Source organism: Pipistrellus kuhlii, unplaced genomic scaffold (genome assembly GCF_014108245.1).
Source record: "Pipistrellus kuhlii isolate mPipKuh1 unplaced genomic scaffold, mPipKuh1.p scaffold_m20_p_1, whole genome shotgun sequence".
Classification (NCBI taxonomy): domain Eukaryota; kingdom Metazoa; phylum Chordata; class Mammalia; order Chiroptera; family Vespertilionidae; genus Pipistrellus; species Pipistrellus kuhlii.
The window spans coordinates 39149686-39177470 of record NW_023425404.1 but is presented as its reverse complement, the minus strand read 5'-3'; the positions used below and the strand labels follow the sequence as shown (position 1 = coordinate 39177470).

The 27785-nt window shown below is 38.3% G+C and overlaps 1 protein-coding gene across 4 annotated transcripts in view; it reads right to left on the bottom strand.

The window, feature by feature from the left end:
* The window catches only part of ADAM10 (ADAM metallopeptidase domain 10), a 141035-nt gene that overhangs the window by 27774 nt on the left and 85476 nt on the right, over positions 1-27785 (bottom strand). For all 4 annotated transcript variants that reach the window (XM_036440621.1, XM_036440631.2, XM_045582160.1 and 1 more), the window contains exons 6-9: positions 25591-25743; positions 20971-21063; positions 13799-13982; positions 6590-6753 (exon numbers count right to left, since the gene is read on the bottom strand). In XM_036440621.1, coding sequence (XP_036296514.1) covers positions 6590-6753; positions 13799-13982; positions 20971-21063; positions 25591-25743 — 594 coding nt within the window. The remainder of the gene's footprint in view (positions 1-6589; positions 6754-13798; positions 13983-20970; positions 21064-25590; positions 25744-27785) is intronic.

Here is a 27785-nt window from a genome sequence, read left to right as displayed (position 1 = left end):
AGCTCACCTACTTTTAAAACTAGTAGGAGGAATATAAATTATTTAAGAACTACTAAATCTTCATTAAAATACATGTTATGGCCAGTTCAGAGAAGACAGAAGTGGGAAAAAACAGGAAACAAAAGAGAATGGTATGGGGTTAAGTACATACAGTATAGACATCTAAGAGTGTTGAGGATTTACTATTATATAAGAAAGGTAAGTAAATGCTGAGTAGAAATAGAAATACAGTGATCTATTTTTAAATAAAAATTAAGAAAAGCTAAGAGGTAAAACCAAAACACTGTTTTGTGGAATAAAACAAGAAACATACTTGTCTATGTACATAAATAGTTTATGATGTTGGTAACTATTCCTAAAGTATCAGATACATACAGTAAAGCACCAAACCACAGCTCCATGAACTTTCCCAAAGTAAATACACTTACGTGGCCAGCACTAAGATTGGAAAAGAGAACACTACCAGATCACAGCAGGTCTTCCCAGCTTCTGGGGGATATGCATTTAAAAACAAAACAGCCCACCAGCTGGCTCAGAGGTTGAGCATCGACCTATGAACCAGGAGGTCATGGTTTGGATTACCAGTCAGAGCACATGCCCAGGCTCCATCCCCAGAGTGGGGCATGCAGGAGGCAGCTAACCAATGATTTTCTCTCATCATTAATGTTTCTCTCTCTCTCTCTCTCTTCCCTTCATCTCTGAAATCAATAAAAATGTATTTTAAAAACAAAGCAACCTCACCATGCTCCACAAACAATTCAGAACTTGTCAGAAAAGATGAAAACAATGGATCCTAGAGTAATAGTTCCATTTATAATTAAATTGTTTTGAATTCCGGACAACCCTACCCTCCAGAAAGAAAAGAACTGCCCGCAGGCATTCTGTTTCTTTCCATAATCCATGTAAGTCACTTTCATTTTCTACTCCCTAATCTGAAGCAACTATTAAAGCAACTAATTTCATCTTTATTCTTCCTGTTACCTCTTGCCTTTCTCCTGAACCTAGGTTCAGCATTCAACAACTCTTTACTATTCACCAATATTTTCTTGCTTTATGTTTTCATTCTATAGAATTCAATTTGATTTTTCATAATATATGGCACCAGAATTATTCTCAGCATTAGAATTTTAGAAAGAGAAAGACAAAATAATCAATACTGTTTAACTCTTGATGTAATCACAGAATATCATCTTTCAATTGAATAACAATAGACATTGTGTTCAATATAATACAAGAAAAAACTGAAATACAATATGACAGTATAAAGATGAGTTAAGCACTGTCCACAGCCCTCAAAGGACTTACATTCTATTTTAAAGGGCTAGCAAATTTTGGTATCTCTGTATAGTCTGCTCCCTGCCCCATAAATTCATTAATTATTATTTTATTAGTCCAGAGGAAACTGTGATGGATCATAGCCAACAAATTATATACAAGTATGCCAGCTATTTGTCATCCTCATAATAGGGAATAAACAAGCACACAAATAAGCAAAACAGAAAATAAAAGTAGCCTTCACTATACCCCCAAAAAGTGTGGTGAGAGTTCAAATAAAGAGAATATAGTTTCACAAAGAAACTATAATCTTAGTTTGACAAGAAAACAGAAAAGCTTATTCCTGACTATGAAAACAACATATTCCTTTAGAAACTTCAGAAAATAAAAAATGGATAAAGGAAAATTCAATCATAATCCACCAACCACAATAACCATTATTAACATTTTGGTCTATTTCCTACATGACTTGTATCTAGTAATGTCATATTTTAATACAAAATTTGGGCTATACTCTGTGTTTAGTTATATAAATGGTTTCTTTCAGTTTAACAGTATAAGGCAAGCAATTAAACACTTTATTTTTAAAAGATTGCAGAGCATTCCATGATACTTTCCTAGAGTGGAGGCACTTAGCATTAAAATTATTTGCTATAATAAATAAAATAGCCATGAATACCTTTTCATTCTATTGTCGAAATGTACACAAATCTTTGATAGATTCTGCATTTATTACTTTCAGTTGGATTCCCAGAGGTAGAATTACTCAGTAAAAAGGTCAAACATTTTAAAAGTCTTGCTACATACTGCCAAACTGCCTGTCAAAAAAGCCATACTAATTTACATTATATAGCAGCATGGATCAAGATTTCAATAGGCAGACATGGGAAGAAACTGGCTTCTTTGCAAAAGGAAAGTTTTAAAGACCTATAAATTACTTAATTTGACAAGAGAGGGGAGAAAACATTGAAAATATACTTGGACCCAAATTATGGAAATCCCTAAATGCTAAGATAAGGAAACTGTATCAATAGGTACTAGAAGTAAGCTATCAACATAAGTAACAGGATCAGAATGATCAGAACTATACCTAGATAAAGATTAATCTGGTAATAGTGGACACATATTAGAATTTTCATATTGAGACAGAATGTGTCATTTATGATTACAACGTCCCACAACAAAGCTTATAAAGTATTAACAGGTGTACAATAAATATTTGGGACAGGATAATAAATATAAGGGACTAGTGGCCCAGTACATGAAATTTGTGCACTCGGGGCGAGGGAGGGAAGTTCACCAGCCTTGCCTGTGCCCTGTCACTCCACTATACTAAAGAGGTAGGCCCCACCCACCCAGGGCTCCTTGATGGGCTGCCCCAAAGGGGTGGGCCAAAGCCGGGCGAGGCCTGTGGATCCCCGGACCAAGCCACGGTAGAAGCCTGCAGACCCCTGGCTAGGCCTGCAGCAGCAGGACCTCTCCGCATGCCTACAGATCCCAGCTGAGCCCGGGTTGAGGCCTCTCCACACACCAGTGGACCCCCAGCGCAGCCATGCAGAGATGTCTCTCTACCGCAGCCCCGCCTCCATTTCTGCAAGTCCTCACCTACAGTGCATGCAGCCTGCTGATGGGTTGTTACTGTGACAACGTCCCAACCAATTTGCACATTATCTTATTATTAGTATAGACTAGAGGCCTGATGCACAAAATTCGTGCATGGGGAGGAGGGGGTGTCCTTCTGCCCAGCCTGCACCCTCTCCAATCTGGGACCCCTCGAGGGATGTCCGACTGTCCATTTAGGCCCGATCCCAGTAGGATCGGGAAATCCGACAGCCCTCTCACAATCCAGGACTCCTGGCTCCCAACTGCTTGCCTGCCTACCTTCCTGATTGCCCCTAACCACTTCTGCCTGCCAGCCTGATCACCCCCTAATCACTCGCCTGCCAGCCTGACTGATGCCTAACTGATCCCCTGCCAGCTTTTTCCTCCTAACTGCCCTCCCCTACAGTCCAGGTCGCCCCCAACTTCCCTTCTCTGCCAGCCTGGTCACCCCTAACTGCCCTCCCCTTCAGGCTTGATCGCCCCAACTACCTTTTCCTGTTAGCAATCTTGTGGCCATCTTGTGTTCACATGGGGGCATCCATCTTTGATCACATGGGGGCAGTATCTTGTGTGTTGGAGTGACAGTCAATTTGCATATTACTCTTTTATTAGATAGGATAGAAGCCTGGTGCACGGGTGGGGGTCAGCTGGTTTACCCTGAAGGGTATCCCAGATCAGGGAAGGGGTTCCCTTGGGGCCTAGGGCAGCCTTGGCAAGGGGCCTGTGGTGGTTTGCTGGCCAGCCACGCCCCCCAGCAACCCAGGCTGAGGCCCTGGTATCTGAGATTTATTTATCTTCTATAATTGAAACTTTGTAGCCTTGAGTAGAGGCCTGGGCCCGCCAGGGTGTGTGGAAAGCTTGGCTTCCTCCATTGCCAGGGAAACCCAAGCCTCCTGCTCAGTGCATGGCCAAAGCCGTCTTGTTAGGGTTAATTTCCATACTCGCTCCTGATTGGCTGGTGGGCATGGCTTGTGAGTGTAGCAGAGTGATGGTTAACTTGCTTATTACTCTTTTATTAAATAGGATAGAACTACTCAAAGAGAAAGTAACATTGGCATAATATACAGATGTACAAAAGGAGAGATAAAGGCAGATTTCAGGTAAAGAAAAGAAGGAAGATAGGCTCAGAAGTTTATGGTTCTAGCTGATCTAACTATTAAAATGCTTAATAAATATTTACTAAGTATCTACTGTATATATGAATGGTAACATGAAAAATATGCACAAAGGAATGGGGTGTGTTTAAGAATGGTAGAGCCATTAAAGCTAGTCCGATGTTGAGAAAAGGTGGGTGGCAAAAGGGATGTAATCAATAAGGGCTATAAGGACTATCATAAAGATAGACCAACCCCCAATGGATTTATGGCTTAGAACCAACAGAAGGCCAGGTCATTTAACAAAGAGACTAATTTCACCTTGCAGTAACCCTAAGCTTCATGATTCTCTCATTGTAATACATTAGCATACTAAACCACCACACACACAAACAGAGAATGCAAAGCCCATATAAGGATACAAAATGGCCAACTGTTCTCCCAAGAATCTCCACCCGTTTCCCGGAAAAATCCTGAATACCCTTTCCCCTTATTGAATGCCCTACCCCTCAATTAAATGAGCTCTAATAAAAGGAGTAAATCCCTCTAGGGAGTGGCTGCTCTACTGTGGAGTAGCCACTCTGTCTCACTATTTCACTTATAAACCCTTTTTCACTTTAAAGTCTATGTTGACTAAAAACTGAGTTCTTTCCTGCTCCAAGCCAAGAACCCCACAGTGGTCACAGATCATCAGATCCCCAGGCTCCTGAAATGCCCAAATCAGTATGACAGGAAAAGATGGCAAGAGAGACAAAATATGTCAACCAACTTATCCATTAAGCTAGGGGTGTCGAACTCAATCAGAGAAGGGGCCAAAATCTAAAATCCAGCCTAAATTGCGGGCCGAATGGTTTACTGAACAGTCATAAACTGTCATTGTGATGGAAACGCAGCGGAGTGCAGTGATGACAGCGCGGTGCGGGCCACATTGCAAGGCCTGGTGGGACGGATTTGGCCCGCGGGCCTTGTGTTTGACACATGTGCATTAAGCAATAAGTAATATAACATTCATATGCTAAAAACACCTCTCCAGCAATGGTAGTAGATAGATTAGATAGGAAGTGAAAAGAGAATAGATTCAATTCCCTACTCCAAGTGTGGTCCACAGACCAGCAGTAACAGCTGCATCAGGGGTTTCTTAGAAATGTGCAAATTTGTATCCCACCAAAGACTCATTGAACTGCAATCTGTATATTAAGATCCTCAATAATTTATATTCTTTGAGAGGATCTAGACTAAAGGACAGAAGAGTAGTTAGAAAGGTACTACAATTCCCTTAGTGAGGGCTGGAATCAAAGGAGCATGGAGAGAAGAGAGGACATTTTATTGTCCTGGAAAAAACAAATTAACTATGAACAACAGTTCTCTGCTCATCTCTAAAAATTTCGATTACTCCTTTTAGACAGAGCACCAAAGCAGTCAAAAGATAAGGAGATTTAAATACATTTTAAATACTTTTCCCAAGAGTATTGATAATAATCTATCAATTTCAGATTGGGACCTAGAAGAGAAAAGACTTACAACTAAGTGAGATGCCACTTACATTTTACAAACTGAAGAAAATTAGAAAAGCACATTTGAGGATTCAAAACTACTGTATATTTTCCTAAACTCATAAAATTTTTCATTTTTACAAGTGTTAAGGTACAAGTAAAATAAATTTACATGATTTCAAATGAGAATTTCCCAAACTTATTAAAATCCTAACAAAATCACAAAGAATATATTTCAATACTTTGCATTTCTGTATTAATCTTTAGGTCATTTAAAAATCAATATAATGAATTGGATATTAAATGATACCAAAAAATTATTAATTTTGTCAGCTATCAATCACACTGGTTATGTAAAAAGAAAAAGTCTATTTTTTAAGGAATGTATACTAAAATATTTAAGAATGAATGAATTTGCTTCAAATACCTCACAAAGAAAAAGGAAGAAATACAGAAAGGAAATATAGCAAAATACTGATAATTGTTGAATCTGAATCAGGAGCTGAATATGAATGCAAGCCACAACCAGTTTTAGTATAGCCTAAGCTAAAAATGGTTCTCCCATGTATAAAGGACTGTAAAAACAACAAAGAAAAATATACAACCAAAATGTTACCCCCAAAGCCTAGATTACTCACTAGCTAGCCGTATACAAAAAAAGTTTGCTGACCTCATTCTGGATGATAAGCATATCAATCTTATTCCACAGTACAGAAAGACAAATCTAGTAAGCCCCAATAATACTTTAACAGAAACCAAGCAAAAAACCTAATCCACAATTTCTTAACATTCAAAATGTACTTTAAATAATAAAAATTATTCTCATTCAATTAATATTTGAATAAATCATGTACGAGGCACTGGTCTAGGGCCAGGATACATAGAAGTGAATGCAAAAGACAAAGTCCCTTACCTTCATAGAATTCTGGCATTGTTAGGTTGACTTTTCTTACTTTAATCATAAATACTCTATTTTCCTTTCCTTCTATATGCTCAAGTACATGATTGTCCTGACATAAAAGCATTAATACATATATACTTTCATTGTAAACAATCAGTGATATAAAAGGTAGGTTAATAACTTTTATTATTTTATTTAAAATGCAGTAATTATGTAATACTTACTGGAGATCCAAAGTTATGTCCAACTTCATGAGCAAAAGTAATGTGAGAGACTTTGGGGGGTACATGAGACCCATAGTTCTGAACAGTAATAATTCCAGTGTTTAAGGACTTCTTCTTACCATCTGAATAGAGCTTACTTTTTTCACATATTCCTCCAGAGCTTCCTAATTCAGAGCAAAAAATTGCTAAATTAATATTTATTTCACCCTAAAATAACTTTCTAATATGAGCCATGTAAAATTAAGACATTTTATACTTTGAGTCCAAAATACAACTGGTATCCACATATATCAAATACTCAAAAGTTTCTTTGGTCCAAGATTAGGAAGTCATTTCAAATAAAAGCTTTCATGAAGAAACTCCCAGGATTAAGTACAAAGCCCTTATAAATATTCCTCTTCATAACCAAAAGGTCCCCAGATTTTTGCTCCCAAAAATTTAACAAAACAAACAACTTTTACAAAGAAAATTTTAAGTGCACGAAAGTTGAATAAAAAACTCACTTCTACAAATAAAAGCAGTGATGCACAGAAATATGTACATGATCTGAGTGACAACCTTTTTTTTTAAGAACTAGGGTTGCCAAGATATAGTGGTGTGGGGGTGGGAGAAGTAGGAGAGGTTGGTAAAAGATATAAACTTTCAGTTATAAGGTTTCACAATGTATACAAATAGCAAATCAGCACAATGTACACTTCAAATGCCTTACAATTTTGTTAATTATACTTCAATAAAGCTATAAAAAAAAGAATTATGCGAAATGGGTGGAAAAAAACACAACAAAGGGAGGAAGGAAGATAGGGAGGTGTATGAAGGAAGGGAGGGAGGGAGAGCAAAAGTAGCAAAATGTTAATTATCAGGTATTCACTGTAGTACTCTTAAAACCTTTTGGCATGTTAACAATTTTTTTCAAAATAAATTTAAAAAATTAAATTATGATTTTCCAATGTATCTTAAGAATACTTCCAAATTTTAAAAGGAAACCCATGTTTTTACTTATTAAGTTATTTTACAGGTCATTAATAGTTCCTGAACTTCAGAGTTTAATTCCAAAATAAAAGTACTTTCACATCTAAATGCAGTTAACATAAGAAATTAGAAAAAGAACATGAAATTCAGAAACTGGCTGGCCAATCCATGTCTTTACTTACAGTGTACTGAGAAAACCACAGTTCTCCTAACGAAGATTTTTAGTGAAAAGTTCTTTATATTCACATTATAATGTTTCTTTATTCGAATTTTTGTTAAAATACAATCAAACTGATCAAATTACTTCAAATTAGCTAGCTGTGTATGCAAAGTTAGAACCAAGTCATTAAATCATTTTTAAAAACCTAATATTTAGGCCAGCTGCTCAGTGGTCGAGCGTCAACCTATGAACCAGGAGGTCAAGGTTTGATTCCCAGTCAGAGCACATGCCCAGTTGTGGGCTTGATCCTCAGTAAGGAATGTGCAGGAGGCAGCCAATCAATGATTCTCTCTCATCATTGATGTTTCTATCTCTCTCTCTCCCTTTCTCTCTGAAATAAAAAAAAAATATTTTTTACAAACCTAATATTTATAACCTCTAATAAAGCATATAATAAAAAGCAATAAAAAATAGATCTTTAAGAATGGCATGATACAACTGCTGTCTTATTCCTTTTAAAATCAGAAAGTATATGGCAGCAAAACATAAATTTGAATTACCATTATGATACAATTTAGGAAGCTGAGATGATAATGTGCTTATGTAACAGAAAAATAAACTGATAGACTGGGGCACACGCAGATTTAACCAGCAAGGGATTGAGAATCTTTATGATAGTCAAAACTTACTACCTTTTCTACACAGAAAATTGAAAAAAGGAAACAGCTAATGAATAATTAATGTATTTTCTTAAGATACCTCTACTTTTGGAGATGAGTTCTAAGGACTATATCACTATTTTTAGAAAGTAGAAAAGATAGGAATCAGCACTCTGTATATAATAATAATAGTATACATGTTATAGTTTTGAACAAATAGTAAATTAATATCCTGCCTTAGTGAAGATTTGTCATTTGCAAATTGGTCCAATGTAGTACTGTCAAACTTGAATTAAGCATAGAAGACTCCACACTGCAAATTTATCAGTTAAAAAAAGTAGAGAGCATATATTAAAAACTCTGATAATATACTTTTCTGTATTTTTAAGATCTAGTATAAGAGAAGTTCAGACATATACATGAGTACTTTTCTGAAATATAGCCTTTGTAATTCATATCTTATTTAATGTTTTAAACAGTTGCTTTTGGTCTATTAATTATAGGAAAAGTTAATATGTGTTACAGATTAATAGAATATGTTAGAATAACTCAATTATACAGAAGGAAATAAAATGCTGTATCTAATTTTATAAGTTAAAGTTTAATTTTTAATACTGTAACGAGTTTTGATATGCCAGAAATTCAATTATTGGTAAGATATTATATATACTTATAAATAGACCATAAATGAAGTTCAGCAATTGCTTTATACTATAAATTTATGATTTTACTATGTATGTCATCATTGAAAAACACAATTGTGAATAACAATGAGAAGAGTGAAATGTAAAATTAGAAACTACAAAGGTAATTAAATATCTTGACAGACTCTAAAACTACAATTTTGATGTGAGCAGGCCTAAGTACCTAAAACTTAATAGTAATATGTTGACCATACAATAATGATCTGAGCTGTAATTCTGAAACACAGTATTACCACAGCCAGATAGGTTATTAAGAAATATCCAAGGCCATTTCTTTGTCTTTCATGTCTGGGGGACAGTACTCACATGTATGAGTAGGGACCACAGATGTTAAACATCCTGCAAAGGACAATCCAGACCTGAATAAAATGCCAATATTAAATGATCTGTTGCAACATTCTAATGATGTAATTCTCCTAGCCTTGTAATTAGACTTTTAAACAACAGGTTAAGAATTCAATAGGCTTTTAGTTATCTTGAGAACCCATGATGAGCTCTGTATGTCCTCAAATCCTAATATGTAAAATTAAATGAAAGTTTCTAAAATAAGAAACACAGAAGAGACTATTTCTACCAAATGAAATGTTTCAAAAAATGTTCTTCAAATTTAACGAACATAAACTGATGAACAAAAATAGAGCAGAGACATAGGAGCATCGAATAGACTGTCAAACTTCAAAGAAAAGGGGGCGACGGGAGGGGTTAGAGATCAACCAAAGGTTTTGTATGCATGCATATAAGCATAACCAATGGACACAGACACTAGGGGGATGTGAGGGCATATGCTGGGGGCTGGGGAGAGGTCAATGGGAGAAAAAGAAGACATATGTAATACTATATGTAATACTTTAAAAATAAATAATTTTTTAAAGTGCTCTTCACAAATGGTCAGAGGAATACTGAATGGTTCAGGATTAACTATGAGAGGAATTCCAAAGCTAGTGTTATTTAGTGACCTACTGATAAAATTAAGATGGATAATAAATGAGCAGAATGTACTTAATTATTTCCCTCTAAAAAATGGCCCCTCAAAATGTAAAGTAATGTAGAACAAAGGAATTATTTAATATAAACAATTTATTTTGTTTAAGGAACCAATGTTTCAGTCTCTAAATTAAATAAGAGGCTACCTACTTAACAGAGAACTGTACTTATATAAAGTTCAGAGTAATTTTTCCAGATTGACTTTGTTTTGGAGACCAGGCTCCCTTTACGGGGCTCTCTTTAAGGCCCAGTATAATTTTTATGTTTTTGTTCATCTTCACCCAAGGATATTTTTCCCACTGATTTTTTAGATAGAGTGAAAGGGAGAGGAGTAGGTAGAGGAGGAGAGATAATGTGAGGAGACGAAGGAGAAAGAGAGAAAAAAACATCAATGTGAGAGAAACACATCAATCGGCTGCCTCCAGCATTTGTCCCAACCAGGGCTGGGAATCGAACCTGAAATTCGGGTGTCCTTGATCAAAATTCAAACCTATGACTCGTCAGTGCAAAGGCTGAGCCACACAGACCAGGAGGACAGTACAATTTAAAGCTAGAGCCTCCAAATCAGCCCAATTCGTTAGCTGTTTCTACTTATTACAGAGTTGAGGCAGAAGGTACTATTTTCCTCATTAATAAAACCCAAGGCAGCACCCAACTATAGTATGAAATTAAATTCAAACAAGTAAAAAGTAGTGTAAAAAAGACTTGAAGACAGAAAACCTATTATTCAAATGTTTCAATCTTCATTGTTTTCCCTGGCTTAAATGAGTCAGTCAGTGAAGGGAAATAGCTAATAATTTGAGTAACTGTCCTGAGAAAATTAACATAATAATATCACATTAAAATCCTTTCCACTACCATATATTTGAATAGTGAAATATCTATAGGATTAAGTGAAGTTAAGCTAAATAATACACCAGAATCAAAATTAATTAGGCCAAATTAAAATGAGAGAAGACTCAGAAACAGATCATACATTGAGCAAATCAGCTATGAAATGCTATTTTAAAAAACCAAAAAGATAACAGCAAGCATTACTAAGATCTATAGGCAGAAACATAAAGTTTCTCAAAGAAAAGGGCAAAGATAGAACATATTAAGGTTCTAGCCTTAATAAACAATTGAAGTAAAGGATTTACCTGAATTTATAGAAACAGAATGGACAAGTACCCAGTCTCATAGCTCCCAATTCAGTACTCTTTCCATCATGTCAAAACAGTTAACCAAAATAAGATTAAATATTATAGAGTAGTACGTATTTTATACTACTCTCTCTTAAGAAGAAAATGAATTCTAAAAATATAAAACAGTTTACCAAGATGCAGGAAACATTTCAACTTCTTAGAAATGTGTTAGAAAGACAAAGCTAGAATATTACAATATACAATACCTACTTAAGTAACTACCAACTGCACTAATCCTGGAGCCAAAGGTCCAGATTCTAGGTTCTGTATGATACTGGGTTAGTCAGTCTCTGAACTTAAGTTTTCTCATCTTCTCCAAAGAAGACACACAGAGGGCCAAAGACACCTGAAAAGGTGCTCGCCATCACTAATAGTCAAAGAGAGATGCAAATTAAACCCACAGTAACATATCATTTCACACCTACCTACATGCCTACCATCAATAAATCAACAAACAACAAATGTAGGTGGAGAAAAGGGAATCCTAGTGCACAGTTGGTAGCAATGCAGACTGGTGCAGCCACTATGGAAAACAGTACAGAATTTCCTCAAAAAAAAATTAAAAATGGAACTGCCTTTTGATCCAACAATCCGATTTCTGAGAATATATCCTAAGAATCCTGAAACTCCAATCAGAAAGAATATATGCACCCCTATGGTCTCTGCAGTGTTAGTCTATATAATAAAAGCCTATTATGCTAAGCGTCCAGGCGTCTGTTCAACCAATCAAAGTATAATATGCTAATGGTATGCTAAGGCGGCTCTATGATGTGCACTTATCACCAGGGAGCAGATGGTCCAACTAGGTTAGCTTGCTGCTGCCGTCCAGCAGATCGAGACTGAGCAAGATGGGCCAGACAAGCCCTGGAGCCTTCCCACAGTCCCTCCCCGACCCTGATGGTGCACTGGTGGGGGTCCCTCAGCCTGGTTGTGGCCTCTTGCAATCTGGGACCCCTCGGGGGATGTCAGAGAACCGGTTTAGCCCAATCCCGCAGGCCAGACTGAAGGACCCCACTAGTATACGAATTCGTGCACTACGCCTCTAGTTTACAATAACCAAGATCTGGAAACTGCTCAAATATTCATTGGTAGGTGAGTGGATAAAAAAGTTATTGTATATTCACATAATGGAATACTATGGAGCTGTAAAAAGGAAGAAATGCTTACCTTGTGTAACAGCATGGATGGACTTGGAGATTATAATGCTAAGTGAAATAAACCACTCAGAGAAAGCAAATACCATATGATCTCACTTATATGTGAAATCTAATGAACAAAATAAGCTAATAAACAAAACAGAACCAATGTCAGAATACACAGTATTCTGACAGATGTCAGAAAGGAGGTTGGTGGGGTGGACAAGATGAAAGAAGATGAAAGAATTGCCAGAGAACAGATATACATAACCCATAGACAATGACAATACTGTAGTTAGCGCCAAAGGTAGGGGAGGATGGGGTCTAGGTGGAGAGGAGTAAAGGGGAGAGAAAATGAGGTCTCTCTCTAATAATATCAACAATGAAAATATTTTTTTTTTTTAAAGAAGCTCTGGTGAGGAGAGATTAACCAGGAAACTTATATGCATATATGCATAGCCCATGGACACAGATAATAGTGTAGTGAAGGCCTGGGCGGGGTGAGTTTGGGGTAGAGGGGGCCAAAGGGGAAAAGCAGGGAACATTTATAATATTTTCAACAAGATAAATAAATAAAGGAAGCTTTGGAAACTGTTAAGAAGATATTTATTACTAGCTTATTAAAAAATTCAATTAGAGCACAATGTGGCTCAGTTGGTTGAGCATCAACTCATGCACTGAAAGGTCTCTAGTTTGATTCCTACTCTGAAATCAATAAAAACATATTTTTTTAAATAATAATAATAATACTAATGACTAGAAAAAAAAAAACCTAGCTGTGTGGTTCAGTTGGTTGGAGCATTCTCTCATTCACCAAAAAGGTTTCAGGTTTGATTCCCAGGCAGGGCACATATCTAGGTTGTGGGTCCAATCCCTGGTCAGGGCATGTACAGGAGGCAACTGATCAATGTTTCTCTCTCTCTCCCCTCCCCCTTCCTCTCTCTAAAATCAAACATATCCTCAAGTGAAGAATTTTTTTTTAATAATAACTAGAGAAAAATAATAATATAGGCAGTTTTTTTCCTTCTACCTGCTCCACCTGACCAGGGTTACTCTCCTTCCTATCTCTATAGAACAGAAGCAAAGCATGGTTTTCCCTTTTAACTATAAAAGTTTCTTTTAAACATTTTTTAAATAATTAATAACATTAACTTTTGTGAAAACATTTACTATTTTGCTTTTAATTTTGGAAATTAGTACCACCTTTTCTCATAAAATTATTTATTTCAGCTACTGACTGTACCAAAATATCAGAACATATCCCTATTGGTACTCATTTCAAAATAAAAAGCTAATTCATTAATTTTTCTATTTATATATATCATGCTAATGAATCTTGTACAGGCATCATTTTCTCTTATACTGTGTAAAATTCACTCTGCCCTGAAAATTGCTTTTTGTTTCAAGAACTACCTGAAGGTGCTCCAACCCAAGCCAAACCAAGAACGCCATCATCAAAATCTCTGTCAGTGAAGACATAGGCCAAACAGTAGTCATCATGATTCTGCTCAGAATTCAATTCCAGAAACTTCTCCACACCAATATTTGGAAAACGAAAGGGATTTGTGGGGTCCTTCTCATCAGCAGTTGTATTGATCTAAAATTTAAAAACAAAACAAACAAACAAAAAAAACAATTAATGTTAGCGGAGCCTTAGTGTAAGTCTCTATTCACCTCCTTCTAAATCTGCCTGAACAATATGTTTTGGGTCCTTGGGAAATCAGGCCTCAATTAAGTCTTCTACGGTTGTACCTCCCAACCTCTGAGCTGATTTCAGAAGCCAAAAGGAAAAGAAAAAAAAAAGGCAAGGTGGAATGTGTTACATTTCTGAGCAAGTATTCACCAGATTGTTGAACACTTGGGATGGAAAAACAAGTCCTTACTTCTAATCAAGTTCAGTTCCTCAAATTTATTCATCTAAGCAAGCCTCTTTTAGTGCAATATACTACTATGGTGACAGGTATGAGAACATACAACCCTGTATTTCAGCTAATTACTAAAACATAAAACAAACTTGGTTCTCCTTACAAGATCAATTTTTTCTCCTGGGTGTGGCAAAAAATAATACATACACACACACACACACACACACACACACACATTTTACCGCCAATTCATTTCTCTTACTATTTCAGGTTGAGTTCCTCTAGAATGTTTTTTTTTTAAATATATATTTTACTAGAGGCCCGATGCACAAAATTCATGCAAGAATAGACCTTCCTTCCCCTGGCTGAGGCACCAGCTTCCCTCTGGCACCTGGGTCCTGGACTTCTTCCCTCTAGCCGCTGGCAGGTACCCACCCGGGCTACCCTCACAGCCCTGGCATCATCTGGAAGTTGTCTGGAAGGACATCCAGTCTAATTATCATATTATGCTTTTATTATTAATAGAAGAATGATTTCAAAGAGGAAGATACAGAATGAAACATTAATGATGAGACAGAATCATTAATCGGCTGCCTCCTGCCCCACACTGGGGATGGAGCCTGCAAAACAGGCATGTGCCCTGACCCGGAACTGAATCATGATCTCTTGGTTCATATGTCGATGCTCAACCAGTGAGCCACACTGGCCAGGCTACAATGTTTCCTTTGACACTAGCTATTAAATTCCCAGTGCAGGTTACCCTTCACAATATGAAGAATTATGGTGTTCTGATAACAAACTTCTGCTAAACAAAAGTTTTCATTTATCAGCCTCTGCTTCATTTCAGAGATCCCTATCTGTCCTTTGAAGTCCCAGAACAATCTGGCGTTCTTCAAATAAGTCAGAGAATTACATATAATATTGTTGCTAGAGAATAAAAAAGGTAAGTATGATACCCTGTTTTCCTGAAAATAAGACAGTGTCTTATATTAATTTTTGCTCCCAAATATGCACTAGGTCTTCTTTTCAGGGGATGTCTTATTTTTCCATGAAGAAGAATATGGTACACATTTATTGTTAAATGAAAATAAAGGAAATTTATTACCTGTATACGGTATGGTAGTACAGTAGTTGTCAACACAAACCAGACAAACTGAATCCTACAGTATCAAGAATTTACTCATTTATTCAATAACAATCATGTCATCATCTTCTGGAACATCATCATAACAATCCAATTCCTGAATTTCCTGGTGAATTTCTTGTGACTCCATTTCTTTCAGAATCAATGGACCAAATCTCTCATGTTTAGCCTATGGGAGGGCCTTATTTTCGGGGGATGCCTTATATTTCACTCAGAAGGAAACTTGTAAGTAGGTCTTGTTTTCAGAGAAGTCTTATTTTTGGGGAAACACGGTAAAATAAGAATTACTGGTCTTTTTAGGATCTACACCTTTCAGTAAAGCCAAGGAGCTGAGAAACAGAATGGCAATTGCCTAAGGACAGATTTCAGAACATCTGACGTATCCGTTAACAATTAACAAAAACAAAAATCAGTTATGAAAAAATCCAAAAAAAGCATGAGATATATACGAGGGCTGGTTCACAAATTCGTGCATGGGTGGGATCCCTCTGGGTGGCCTGCAGGGATTGAGCCAAAACACACAGGCCAACGCTGCCTGCAGCTCCTAGCTGCCACTCCCGCTCATTCCAGCCCCACACTGTGTCTGCCACAGGCTCGTGCCCAATCAAGAGAAGCCCATGAGATAGACAACGAAGATGGTAGTGTAGGTACACACTCCTAAACGGCTGCCAGGCACAACGAGTTCAAAAAAAACCTATAAAACATACGTCTATCTCCCCAAAAATCAAACGAAAGCTGGCTGAGAGGAAGCCCTACATCTAGACTAAAAGAGAAAGAGGAGAATCCAGGGCACAAGCACTGAAAAACTGAGGTAGGGGGGTGAGGACGCAATAAGGGCTGGCAGTGGATCCAGGCTGGCGGAGGGCGGTGCTTTCTTGAACCCAAAGAGAGACAAGCACCCGATCTCTCTGAAATCCAGTTTCTGGGGAGAAGCTAGACTGTCTGCCATCGGGTCAGAAAGTGAGGCTGGCTTGCTTGCAAGGCTGAGATTGTTGCTGTACTGTGGTGCGAGACATGGGGAGATGCGGGGATGCCATCAGAGAGGCAGTGGACGGCAGCCATCTCTGTTGGCCACGCCCCAGCCTAGTGACGCCCTGAGAATCTGCCCTGAGACTCCACATCCAAGCTCCGAGCAGCGGACTTTGCATATGAATGGCCCTCTCTGTTGCAGTTTAGCAAAATTGCAACCTGGGGCAAACAGATCCAAAGAGGACAGGACTGTGGTTCACGCTGTAGCTTCTGTGACAGTACTGGTCTCAAATAGTAGCTGAACTGCACCTCATTGAGACCCAGAAACCACTGTTCTAGTGCTCAGTTTCAATCCCTCACACCCTTAAGTGACACATTCGGGAGACGGACTCAGTAAGCACCAAAGCCCCACTGAAACAAGGCGTGTCTCCAGCGCAGCAGTTCTTCCTTTATAGACACAGCGGATCCTCACAGACAATTGGCCTGGAGGTCAATTCCTCCCAGTGTACCAACAGCAATCAAGGCTTAATTACACTAAGACTTTGCACTAAGCCCACAAAGGGAGATAGCAAAAGCGACCACCTCAGGTGATTGGGGAAGCTGAGCTACTGACCCCATAGATCACCGACCACACAAAGCCACTCCATCAATACAGGGAGGCAGCCAAAATGAGGAAACACAGAAGCATGATACGAAAGGGAGAGATGGAAGAGAGTAAACTACTAGACGACACAGAGTTCAGAATCACATTTATAAGATTACTCAAGAATCTTCTAAAAACCTTTGAGAAACTTGATAAGACCTCCAAGGAGCTGGGTGAGACCTTCAAGGACCTTAAAGAGAATACCAAAAAAATGGAAAAGGACCAGCCACAAATTAAGCATACAAAGTCTGAAATAAAGAATATTCAGAAATTCAACTATAGATCAACACACCCCAAGAATCAAACCAAAGATCTGGAATATAAGAAAGCAAAAATCACCCAACCAGAGAGGCAAAAATAAAGAAGAATCCAAGTGTGAGGATAGTGTAAGGAGCCTCTGGGACAGCTTAAAGCATACCAATATCCGGATTGCTGGGGTACCAGAAGAAGAGAGAGAGCAGGATATTGAAGGCTTAATGGAAGAAATAATGACAGAAAACTTTCCCTTCCTGGTAAAAGAAATAGACTTACAAGTTCAGGAAGTGCACAGGACCCCAAACAGGAGGAATTCAAAGAGGAACACACCAAGACACATCATAATTAAAATGCCAAGAGCAAAAGACAAAGAGAAAATCTTACAAGCAGCAAGAGTAAAACAACTAGTTACCTACAAGGGAGTACCCACATGACTGTCAGCTGATTTCTAAACAGAAACTATACAGGCCAGAAGGCAGTGGCAAGAAATATTCAAAATGATGAACAACAAAAACCTACAACCAAGATTACTCTACTCAGCAAAGCTATCATTTAGAATTGAAGGTCAGATAAAGAGCTTCACAGACAAGAAAAAGTTAAAAGAGTTCATCAACACCTAACCAGGATTACATAAAATGTTGAAGGATATTCTTTAAGAAGAGGAAGAAAAAGAAAAAGGTAAAGATAAAAAATTATGTACAACAAAAAGGCATCAAATACATACCTACCAACAAGCAAATCTAAAAATCAAGAGAATAAAAAAAATGTGAAGAACAAAATGGACTGGTGAATATAATAGAATCAGGGACATAGAAAGGGATTGGACTAACAATTCACAGGGGGAAAAGGGTCTGAGGGGTGCGGGAAGAGATTGAACAAAAATCTTACACTTATGGATGAAGACAGTGGTGGGGTAAGGGCGTAGGGTGGGGTTGGGAATCAGGTGGAGGGGAGCTGGGGGGAGGGGGGGAGAACACCTGTAATAATCTGAACAATAAAGATTTAAAAAAAAAAAAAAGGGGGGGGGGGGGGGGGGGGCCAGGGGAGAAGCTTATGCTGCCACTGCAGTGCTAGCCAGCCATAAGCCCTGCATCTGGCGCCTACCTAAGGAGAGTGGCCTGTGGGATTAGGCTGAAACCAGCTCTCTGACATCCCCTGAGAGGTCCTGGATTGAAAGAGGGTGCAGGCCAGGCTGAGGGATCCCACCAGTGCACATCAGGCTGGAGAGGGATCCTGGAAGGCTACAGGGCATGTCTGTCCCATCTCACTCAGTCCCAATCAGCCAGATCCCAGCAGCAAGCTAACTACCAGTCAGAGCATCTGGTTAAGCAGCCTTAGCCTATCATTAGCATATTAAGCTTTGATTGGTTGTTCTGTTGTTCTCCCATTCAGTCTATTTGCATATTATTCTTTTATTGTCCTATCTAATAAAGAAGGGATATGCTAATTGATCATCACAAAGATGGCAGCAGCCACAGTCAATAAGAAGGAAATATGCTAATTGACTGGCACACCCTCAAAGATGGCAGCACCCACAGCCACAAGATGACAGCGCCCAGTTCCCTCAGCCCCACCAGGGTGGACCAGCCACTCCGCACACCTGACTCTGGAGTCCCCCAGTCTCCTCAGCCCCGCATCCGCCCACTGCTGGCCCAAGGCACAGGCAAGCCTCAGATGGTGGCTGCTCAGCCCGCCCAGGGCCGCCCAAGGCTCAGGTAACCAAGGCCGGCTGAGGCTTGCGCTGCTGGCAATGGCAGCAGCAGAGTTGTGATGGGGGCGTCGCCTTCCCCTTATCACTGGTTGCCTCCTGCCCCTGAGGGCTCCAGGACTGTGAGAGGAGGCAGGCTGGGCTGAGGAACTCCTTTTCCAGTGCATGAATTTTCATGCACCAGGCCTCTAGTATAGGATACTAGAGGTCTGATGCACAAAATCCATGTAAGAGCCTTGGCCCCGGCCCCCACCCACTGCCGCTGCGGCCAGGGGGTCTCTGCTGCCTCTGCCTCAGCCCCCGCCCACTGTAGCTTTGTCCGAAAGGAAGGACATCAGAAAGTACGTCTGGTCTAATTAACGAATTATGCTTTTATTATTATAGATATAAGTAAATTATAATCTAGTCAATCATATTTAAAGAGCACAAGAAACTTTATGGCAATACTTTTATAAGATGATTTTTTTAAACCTCAGATTATTTACCTAGTTTACAAATTAAGATTCTTAAAAGCTATACACAATGAAAGAATTTATATGCAGAAATTTTTTGAAATAATTATCCTAATTTTTTTAGTAATGCATTATTTACCTATTTGTAATTTAATAATTAGTGGCTCTGGGTCAGCATTTCTCAAAATGTGTCTGTAGTTCTTTGGAGTCTTAATTGATGTTAATACAAAATAAGTTTTTTGGGTGTGTTTTTTTTTAATATATTTTATTGATTTTTTTACAGAGAGGAAAGGAGATAGCTAGCTAGAAACGTTGATGAGAGAGAAACATCGACCAGCTACCTCCTGCACACTCCCCACCGAGGATGTGCCTGCAACCAATGTACATGCCCCTGCTCAGAATCGAACCTGGGACCTTTCAGTCCGCAGACCAATGCTCTACCACTGAGCCAAACCGGTTTCGGCCAAAATAAGTTTTAATGGTCAAATTTGTTTTAAAAAATATGGGTTTCTTTCCTGAAGGACTTCTCAAATCCTGAGATATTTTAGTATATACTGCAAATTTTTTTAAGAAGATGGAATACAGTATTATTTTTCCAACTTCCAAATTTATGTAACCACTTTATCTATCCTTCCTCTGCTGAAATACACTAAAATACACTGTACAAGGCAAATCTTAAAAAACTGGGGAATACCACCAGGGTGAGAATGTCAAGTGCAGTATCTATAGTTATTGAGATGTTAGGCTTTCTAACTAGAATGTTAATCAGATAGAAAATAGTACTGCCATATCTATTTTGCAGCCCAGATTAAAGTCCTATAGATTTCATTCTTTTTTTTTTTTCCCCTCTCTTTTTTAAAATATATTTTTATTGATTTCAGGAAGGGAGAGAGAGAGTGATAGAAATATCAATGATGAGAGAGAATCATTGATCGGCTACCTCCAGCATACACCGCACTGGAGATCAAGCCTGCAACACAGGCATGTACCCTGACTGGGAATAGAATTGTGACTTCCTGGTTCAGACATCAAGGTTCAACCACTAAGCCACTCCAGCTAGGCTAGATTTCTTTTTTCTTTTTTTTAAATATATTTTTATTGATTTTTTACAAAGAAGAAGGGAGAGAGAGCGAGAGCTAGAAACATCGATGAGAGAGAAACATCGACCAGCTGCCTCTTGCACACCCCCTACCAGGGATATGCCCGTAACCAATGTACATGTGCTTGACTGGAATTGAACCTGGGACCCTTCAGTCCGCAAACCGACATTCTACCACTGAGCCAAACCGGTTGGGGCTAGATTTTATTTTTAAATCATAAACCCAGGTATCCATTCTTGTGTATGCACATATATGTGTGTGTGTGTGTGTGTGTGTGTAAAAGCCAAGAGTAAAGATAAAATGCAACAGTAAATATAATGTAAATTATTGCACGCATAAAAAAGCATGTAAACATGGTCCTATTGTTGTTTTTAACATACTTAACTACTAAAACTCCTTACTCAAAAAAAAAAAAAAGAATTTAAAAATAAATAAATAAAACTCCTTACTCTTATTCGTTTCACCATGAAACTGATGTTACGAATTCCAGAGAAGTCTGTGGTCTGATAAATTGTATCAATCGCTTTAACATGACTGGATATCTACAGATTGAAAAAAAGAAAAACATTTTAGACACAATGTTAAAATATGAAAAAGACTGAATTTCCATCTCCCAAATCAAGAATTATTCATGTTCCACCACGTTCAATTTTTAAAATGTCTATACCAAATACCAGATGAAAGAATGAAACAGATTAGTGAGCTGGAGCTAAAAGGAAAGATTCTGTGCTTTTCCAGATTCTACTCCAACCAAATCTGCACTCTTCTCAGATATATAAAACTTTGTTTCCTCAATCCATCCTATAATATGACACCTTTATGCCTTTTCACATGCTGTTCTCTAATGCCTAGGGTATCATCCTTCAGATTCAGCTCAGCTCAAACATCCCTGAGAACTTCCCTGGTAATATCAGGACACTCAGTCATTCTCTGACTTTGGTCTTTCTATTGCTGCACTAGTACAGTCTGGGTTGTTTTTTTTCTGTAAGTTTTGGGCTTTTTTCCTCCATACTTAATTAAAATATATTTTCATTTTTTGCTTTGTTGACTATTTACTATGTACTAGACACTGTTTTAGGTGCTAGGGATATAAAGGCAAACAAAATAAAAAAGGTCTATATAAATTTACAAAAATTTATTTGCCAGGGTGATGGATGGAAATAATAAAAATACAAATAAAGTGTTCAGATTTTGCTAAATTTCAGGAAGAGATTAACATGGTAACAGAATACAAAATAATTCTGCTTACCTACGTATCAACTAAACTCTCTGGCTTCTAAACCACTCTGTATACAACCTTCCCATCTTCATTTACAAAAAGCACATGCTACCATTTATGCAAAATATTACATATATGCAATGTTGTATATACATATATAGGGTGTCCACAAAATATGTATACATACAATGTCTGTAGATTCTATTACATTTTGAAAATAAAATATTTTTTAAAACACTGCCTTTATAATTAAAAGTGTGTAATACATTTTTGGGGACACCCTGTATATATATTATTTTCAAATAAATTATATAAGCATACAATAATAAAGAAGAAGCATTAACAGTGATGATTTCAAAAGTTCCCCAAGTAGCCAAACATTGATAAAGAAAATCAGAACACTGCTGACAAACTACATTAAAAAGTCATGCTGTCTAATCTCAGTTTGGCCTAGCAATCTTCTGAGTCTATTCCATTCTCAACAGTGGTGGTTCAAACATTTCTCCACAGGTTATTATAATATATTTCACTAGAGGCCCCGTGCATGAAAATCGTAGGGGGGTGGGAGGTTCCCCTAGCCCAGCCTGCATCCTCTCCAATCTGAAACCCCTGGAGGAATGTCCAACTGCCCGTTTAGGCCCGACCTTACCGGGATGGGGCCTAAACAGGCAGTCAGACATCCCTCTCACAATCCAGGACTGATGGCTCCCAACTGTTTGCATGCCTGCCTTCTTGATTGCCCCTAACAACCTCTGCCTGCCAGCCTGATCACCACCTAACCACTTGCCTGCCAGCCTGATTGATGCCTAACTGCTCCCCTGCCAGCCTGTTTGCCCCTAACTGCCCTCCCCTGCAGGTCTGGTCTGGTCCCCAGCCCAAAAAAAAAAAAAAAAAAAAAACTGCTCTCCCATCTGCCTGGTCCCTCCCAACTGCCCTCCCCTCTTGGTCTGATCGCCTACAACTGCCTGGCCATCTTGTGTCCACATGGGGTCATCCATCTTTGACCACATGAGGGCAGCCATTTGTGTGTTGGAGTGATGGTCAATTTGCATATTACTCTTTTATTAGATAGGCTAGAGGCCTGGTGCACGAGTGGGGGTCAGCCTGTTTGCCCTAGAAAGGTATCCTGGATCAGGGTGGGGGTTCTCTTGGGGTACGGGGTGGCCTAGGCAAGGGGCCTATGGTGGTTTGCAAGACAACCACATACCCCCGGCGACCCAAGCGGAGGCCTTGGTATCTGGGACTTATCTTCTATAATTTAAACTTTGTAGCCTGGAGCAGAGCCAAGCCCCCTGCTTGCTCCATGGCTGTAGCCATTTTTGTTGGAATTTATTTATCTTCTATCATTGAAGCTTTATACCCTTGAGTGGAGGCCAAGACAGGCTAGGGCTGCTGAAGCTTGACTTCCTCCATCACTGGGGGTAACTCAAGCCTCCTGCTCTCTCCAGCTCCGTGGCTACCGTCATTTTTATTGGGATTTATTTATCTTCTATAATTGAAACTTTGTAGTCTTGAGTGGAGTCCAGTGCCGGCCAGGGTATGCAGAAAGCTTGGCTTCCTCCATTGCCGAGGAAACCCAAGCCTCCTGTTCTCTCCATGGCTGTACCCATCTTGGTTTGATGCCTAACTGCTCCACTGCCAGCCTGTTTGCCCCTAACTGCCCTCCCCTGCAGGTCTGGTCTGCCCCCTCCCCCCCAAAAAAAACACACACAAAAAAAAAAAACACTGCTCTCCCAACTGCCTGGCTTCCTCCATTGCTGAGGAAACCCAAGCCTCCTGCTCTCTCCATGGCTGCACCCATCTTGGTTGGGTTAATTTGCACACTTGCTCCTGATTGGCTGGTGGCCGAGGCTTGTGGGTGTAGAGGTGCAGTCAATTTGCATATTACTCTTTTATTAGATAAGACACTTTACTGATGTCCCATCATTATCCACTTATGACTTCCTTAAAGAGTAAGGTCTCTTTATTTCTGACCTCAATCCTTTACTGGGTCTTTTTCACATCAATTTTTCTTTCTCTTATATCTTACACTGCTTTCCTACTGGATTATTTTCCTCTCCCAACCAACTTCTCTTGTAATCCCTACTTCCTTTTCACTCCCAAATATTTTATATTATTATAGGTCCCCATATATTTTTTTTATTTTTCACATTTCTTAGAATCTCACTGCCAACCCATTCGTTACTGGTTTGCAAATGTTTTCACCTTCACAATTCCATTGAGAACTTGCCTAAATATCATCCAATAATCTCTAGTAACTGAAAATCAACTACCTTTTGTACCTCTTCCCTTATGCCTAGCATATCCTCCTTGAGACATCAGCTCAGCTCAAACATCTATATACCATCTTCTTAAAAAAAGTAATTCTACTTTTTTCCACCATTACTTTTATTTAATAAAAAGTATAATTAAATAAAACTGTAAGATATTTGAATATCTTGATATATGTGTACACTGAGAATTCCTGCCGTCTAACACATTTAATATCTTTATATCTTTATATCTTTGATATCTCTATAAGATGACACTATTGTCTGTGCATTTTATTTTGCTTTGAAACTTTCGCTAATTATTTAATACTACCTCTTTTAACTGTTTTGTTTTAGCCCATTGCTCTCTTCCTCATTCTATTCACTATATACAGATTTTCTTTCCCGGTTTCTTCCCTTTTGATTTCATTCTCTCCCTTTCATTCTCCCTCCTTTTAATGTATCACTATATCTATTTTATACCAAGAAATTCCATGCAAAAGCTCAAACCTCTCCCAAGGTCCAGCATCACATTTTCAATATCCTAATGGAATGACCACCTGGCTTTTAGATATATCTAAAATTAAGGTCATCACCACCACCAAAATTAATTCACCAATTATACAATGGCACATTCATCCTCTCAGTCTCAAATCCTTAAAGTCAAAATGCATTCATCAAACTCTCACTGGATACCTTCAACATGATAACATATTGAAGGGTATGTCTAAATACTTTATACTTTAAAAAGGATTAAGACATAAATGCAAATTAATAAGGTAACTAGAAAGTGCTAAGTACAATGGGAATACAGAACAGAAATGAAATACTTCTTGTTGAAACAATTCCTCTATCTTTCCCTCTGTTAAGATCACAAATGAAATTCAATCCTCTTGGAGTGGGGGAGATAATGGTAAGATATGTACACATATAATACCTTAATAAAAAAATGAAGAAAAAAAAAAGAAATTCAATCCTCTTTTGAAAGCTAAGCTCCCGTGTCATCTCCTTCATGAAATCATTTTCTTACACCTCTCTTTTGAATGACACTGAAATATCCTAACTGGTCTTTCAGTTATTTATATAGTTATCTTACATATTTCATCATATCATAATTGAAAATACATACTTTTTTTAATATATTTTATTGATTTTGTACAGAGAGGAAAGGAGAGAGATACAGAGTTAGAAACATCGATGAAAGTCATTGATCAGCTGCCTCTTGCACACCCCCTATTGGGGATATGCCCGAAACCAAGGTACATGTCCTTGACGGGAATCGAACCCCGAACCCTTCAGTCCCCAAGCTGATGCTCTATCCATTGAGCCAAACCGGTTTTGGCGAAAATACGTACTTTTTATTTTTCCCAAATGAGATATATGCTAACTTTAATTTTAGAGGAAAATATAGCTACCTAGTTTCCCCAAAAATAAGAGTGTCTTATATTAATTTTTTCTCCCAAAGTTGCGCTAGGTCTTATTTTCAGGGGATGTCTTATCTTTCCATGCGCTAGGTCTTATTTTCGGAGGATGTCTTATTTTTGGGGAAACACGGTATTAGAATACAAGAGCTCCTAAAATAATAGGAAAATTATAAGTACCTGAGCAATCACAGCATCTCGTGTACCATAATATTTAAAGAATAGATGATCAGTCTGAATATAAAGTTGACAAGTATTTTTTTCAGCTACAGTTGTACGTTTTTTCCTCAAGAGTTCTGGACCATTATTAACAGCATGTTCTTCTTTAGGTGTCTGTATGTCAAAAAGAGAGTCATTTCTAATCATTAGCATGCTTCACTATTGTAATTTTATATAGTACATGTTATAAACAATTTCATATTCTGCTTTATTATGAGTAGACATCATAAAAAAATTTCGTATTATAAACAAGAGTACACATTATAAAATATTTCATATCCTACATTATGTAACACCAAAGACATTTCCCCATGTCATTAAAATTCTTCAAAAACATCACTTTCAGTCTCATAAAATCTACTGCAGAGATTACTTATTCAAGAGATTCTTTCACTTTTACATATTTTCAAAACATACCTTTTAATATGTAATCATTTGAATATAAAGCAAGTCTTATAGTTTATAATACTTTAATATCCTTCTTCCACCTCACCTCTATAAACCCAATGTATTACCTACCTCTGTCAAATTTGTCTCCTAAATGCTTAAGAAACCTGTCTCCATCACAGTAGTCCAAACTACCCTCACTTATTACCTAGAGTACTAGAATAAGAGCAATGTAATCTATCCACATCCACTATTAGCCTTTAATCTATTCTCTCCAGTGTTTCCCAAAGTGCGGTACGCGTACCCCCAGGGGTAAGAGAAGAGTTTGGTGGGGGTATGCGTTGCACCAAAGTTTGGTGAGGATATGCACTGCACCGTGCTTAGCTGCGCCTAATTCTACATTCTCATGAGTACAAGGGGTACTCAGCGTTATGAAAATTATAGAAGGGGTACACATATGTCAAAAGTTTGGGAAACAGTCTATACTGTAATCTTTTCAAAATCTTTTCGAAAAAATTACTCATCTCTATAATATATTTCAATGACTTCCCATTGCTTTAAGAATAAGGTCCTTAATTCTGTATATGCTATCAAATCAGTACTGCAAGCTGTAATTACCTGTCCAATTCCTTCCCATTCCATATTATTGTTATTTCACAGAGACACCCTACTGCATTACCCAACTCTAGCCCTCTTTCCAATCCTCCAACACACAGTCTGGCTTCTGCTAGTCCTTGCACATACTGATGGTACCTCTCCTGATCTAACATCTTCTTTCAGACTTAGCAAAGGTCAATTCATCCATTATACCACCTCATAAAACCATGCACCCATGTACTTACATAGAGTAATCTTACAATTTATTTTATGGTTATTTGATTAATTTCTATCAGCAGCTCAACATCTATTACTTCATGAGTTCTAGAAAAAAGATATTTATCTGTTTGCTTATCCCTATACTAAACGCCCGGCCCAGGAATTCATGCACAGGTGGGGTCCTGCCGGCCATCCCTGATGGGGACCGATAGGGCCAGGCCAACGGGGAGGAGGGGACATGGGAGGTTGGCCACTGGCCCTCCCCCAGTGGGGAGGGAGCTGATCAGGCCAGTTGGCTGCCGCATTATAGGGTGGGGAGAGAGCTGATCAGGGGAGGGAGCTGATCAGGCCAGTTGGCTGCCGCATTATAGCAACCAGTCATCCCAGTCATTCCGTTGTTCCAGTTGCTTGGCTTTTATATATATATAGATTGTTCTCACCTAACACACTCTTGGCAGGCAAACTGAATGCTCAAATCAGTAGTATTTGTTTAAAGAATTACCACTGCAATTAAATCCAAATACTTAAATATCGTATTTTTCGGACCATAAGACGCTCCGGACCATAAGACGCACCAGTTTTTAGAGAAGGGAAATGAAGAAAAAAAGATTCTGAAATAAATAGTGTCCTAAAATATTTTATGTGCATTAAAACCCAACATCACAGTCATAAACACAAGTAATCAACCCTGTAAAGTAAACAGCAGCATTTAGAACCATTTTAGAGCCGGGCAAGCACACAGAGACCACACAGAGCCGGGCAAGTAAAAAAACTTTTTTTTTAAAGTGTATGTGTAGGCTATATTTGGACCATAAGACGCAGGGACTTTTTCCCCCCACTTCTGGGGGGGGAAAAGTGCGTCTTATGGTCCGAAAAATACGGTAGTTGTTGACATTTAAAAGAACCATTTTAAATGAATTTTGATGAAACAGTAATAGAGAATTCACTTAAAT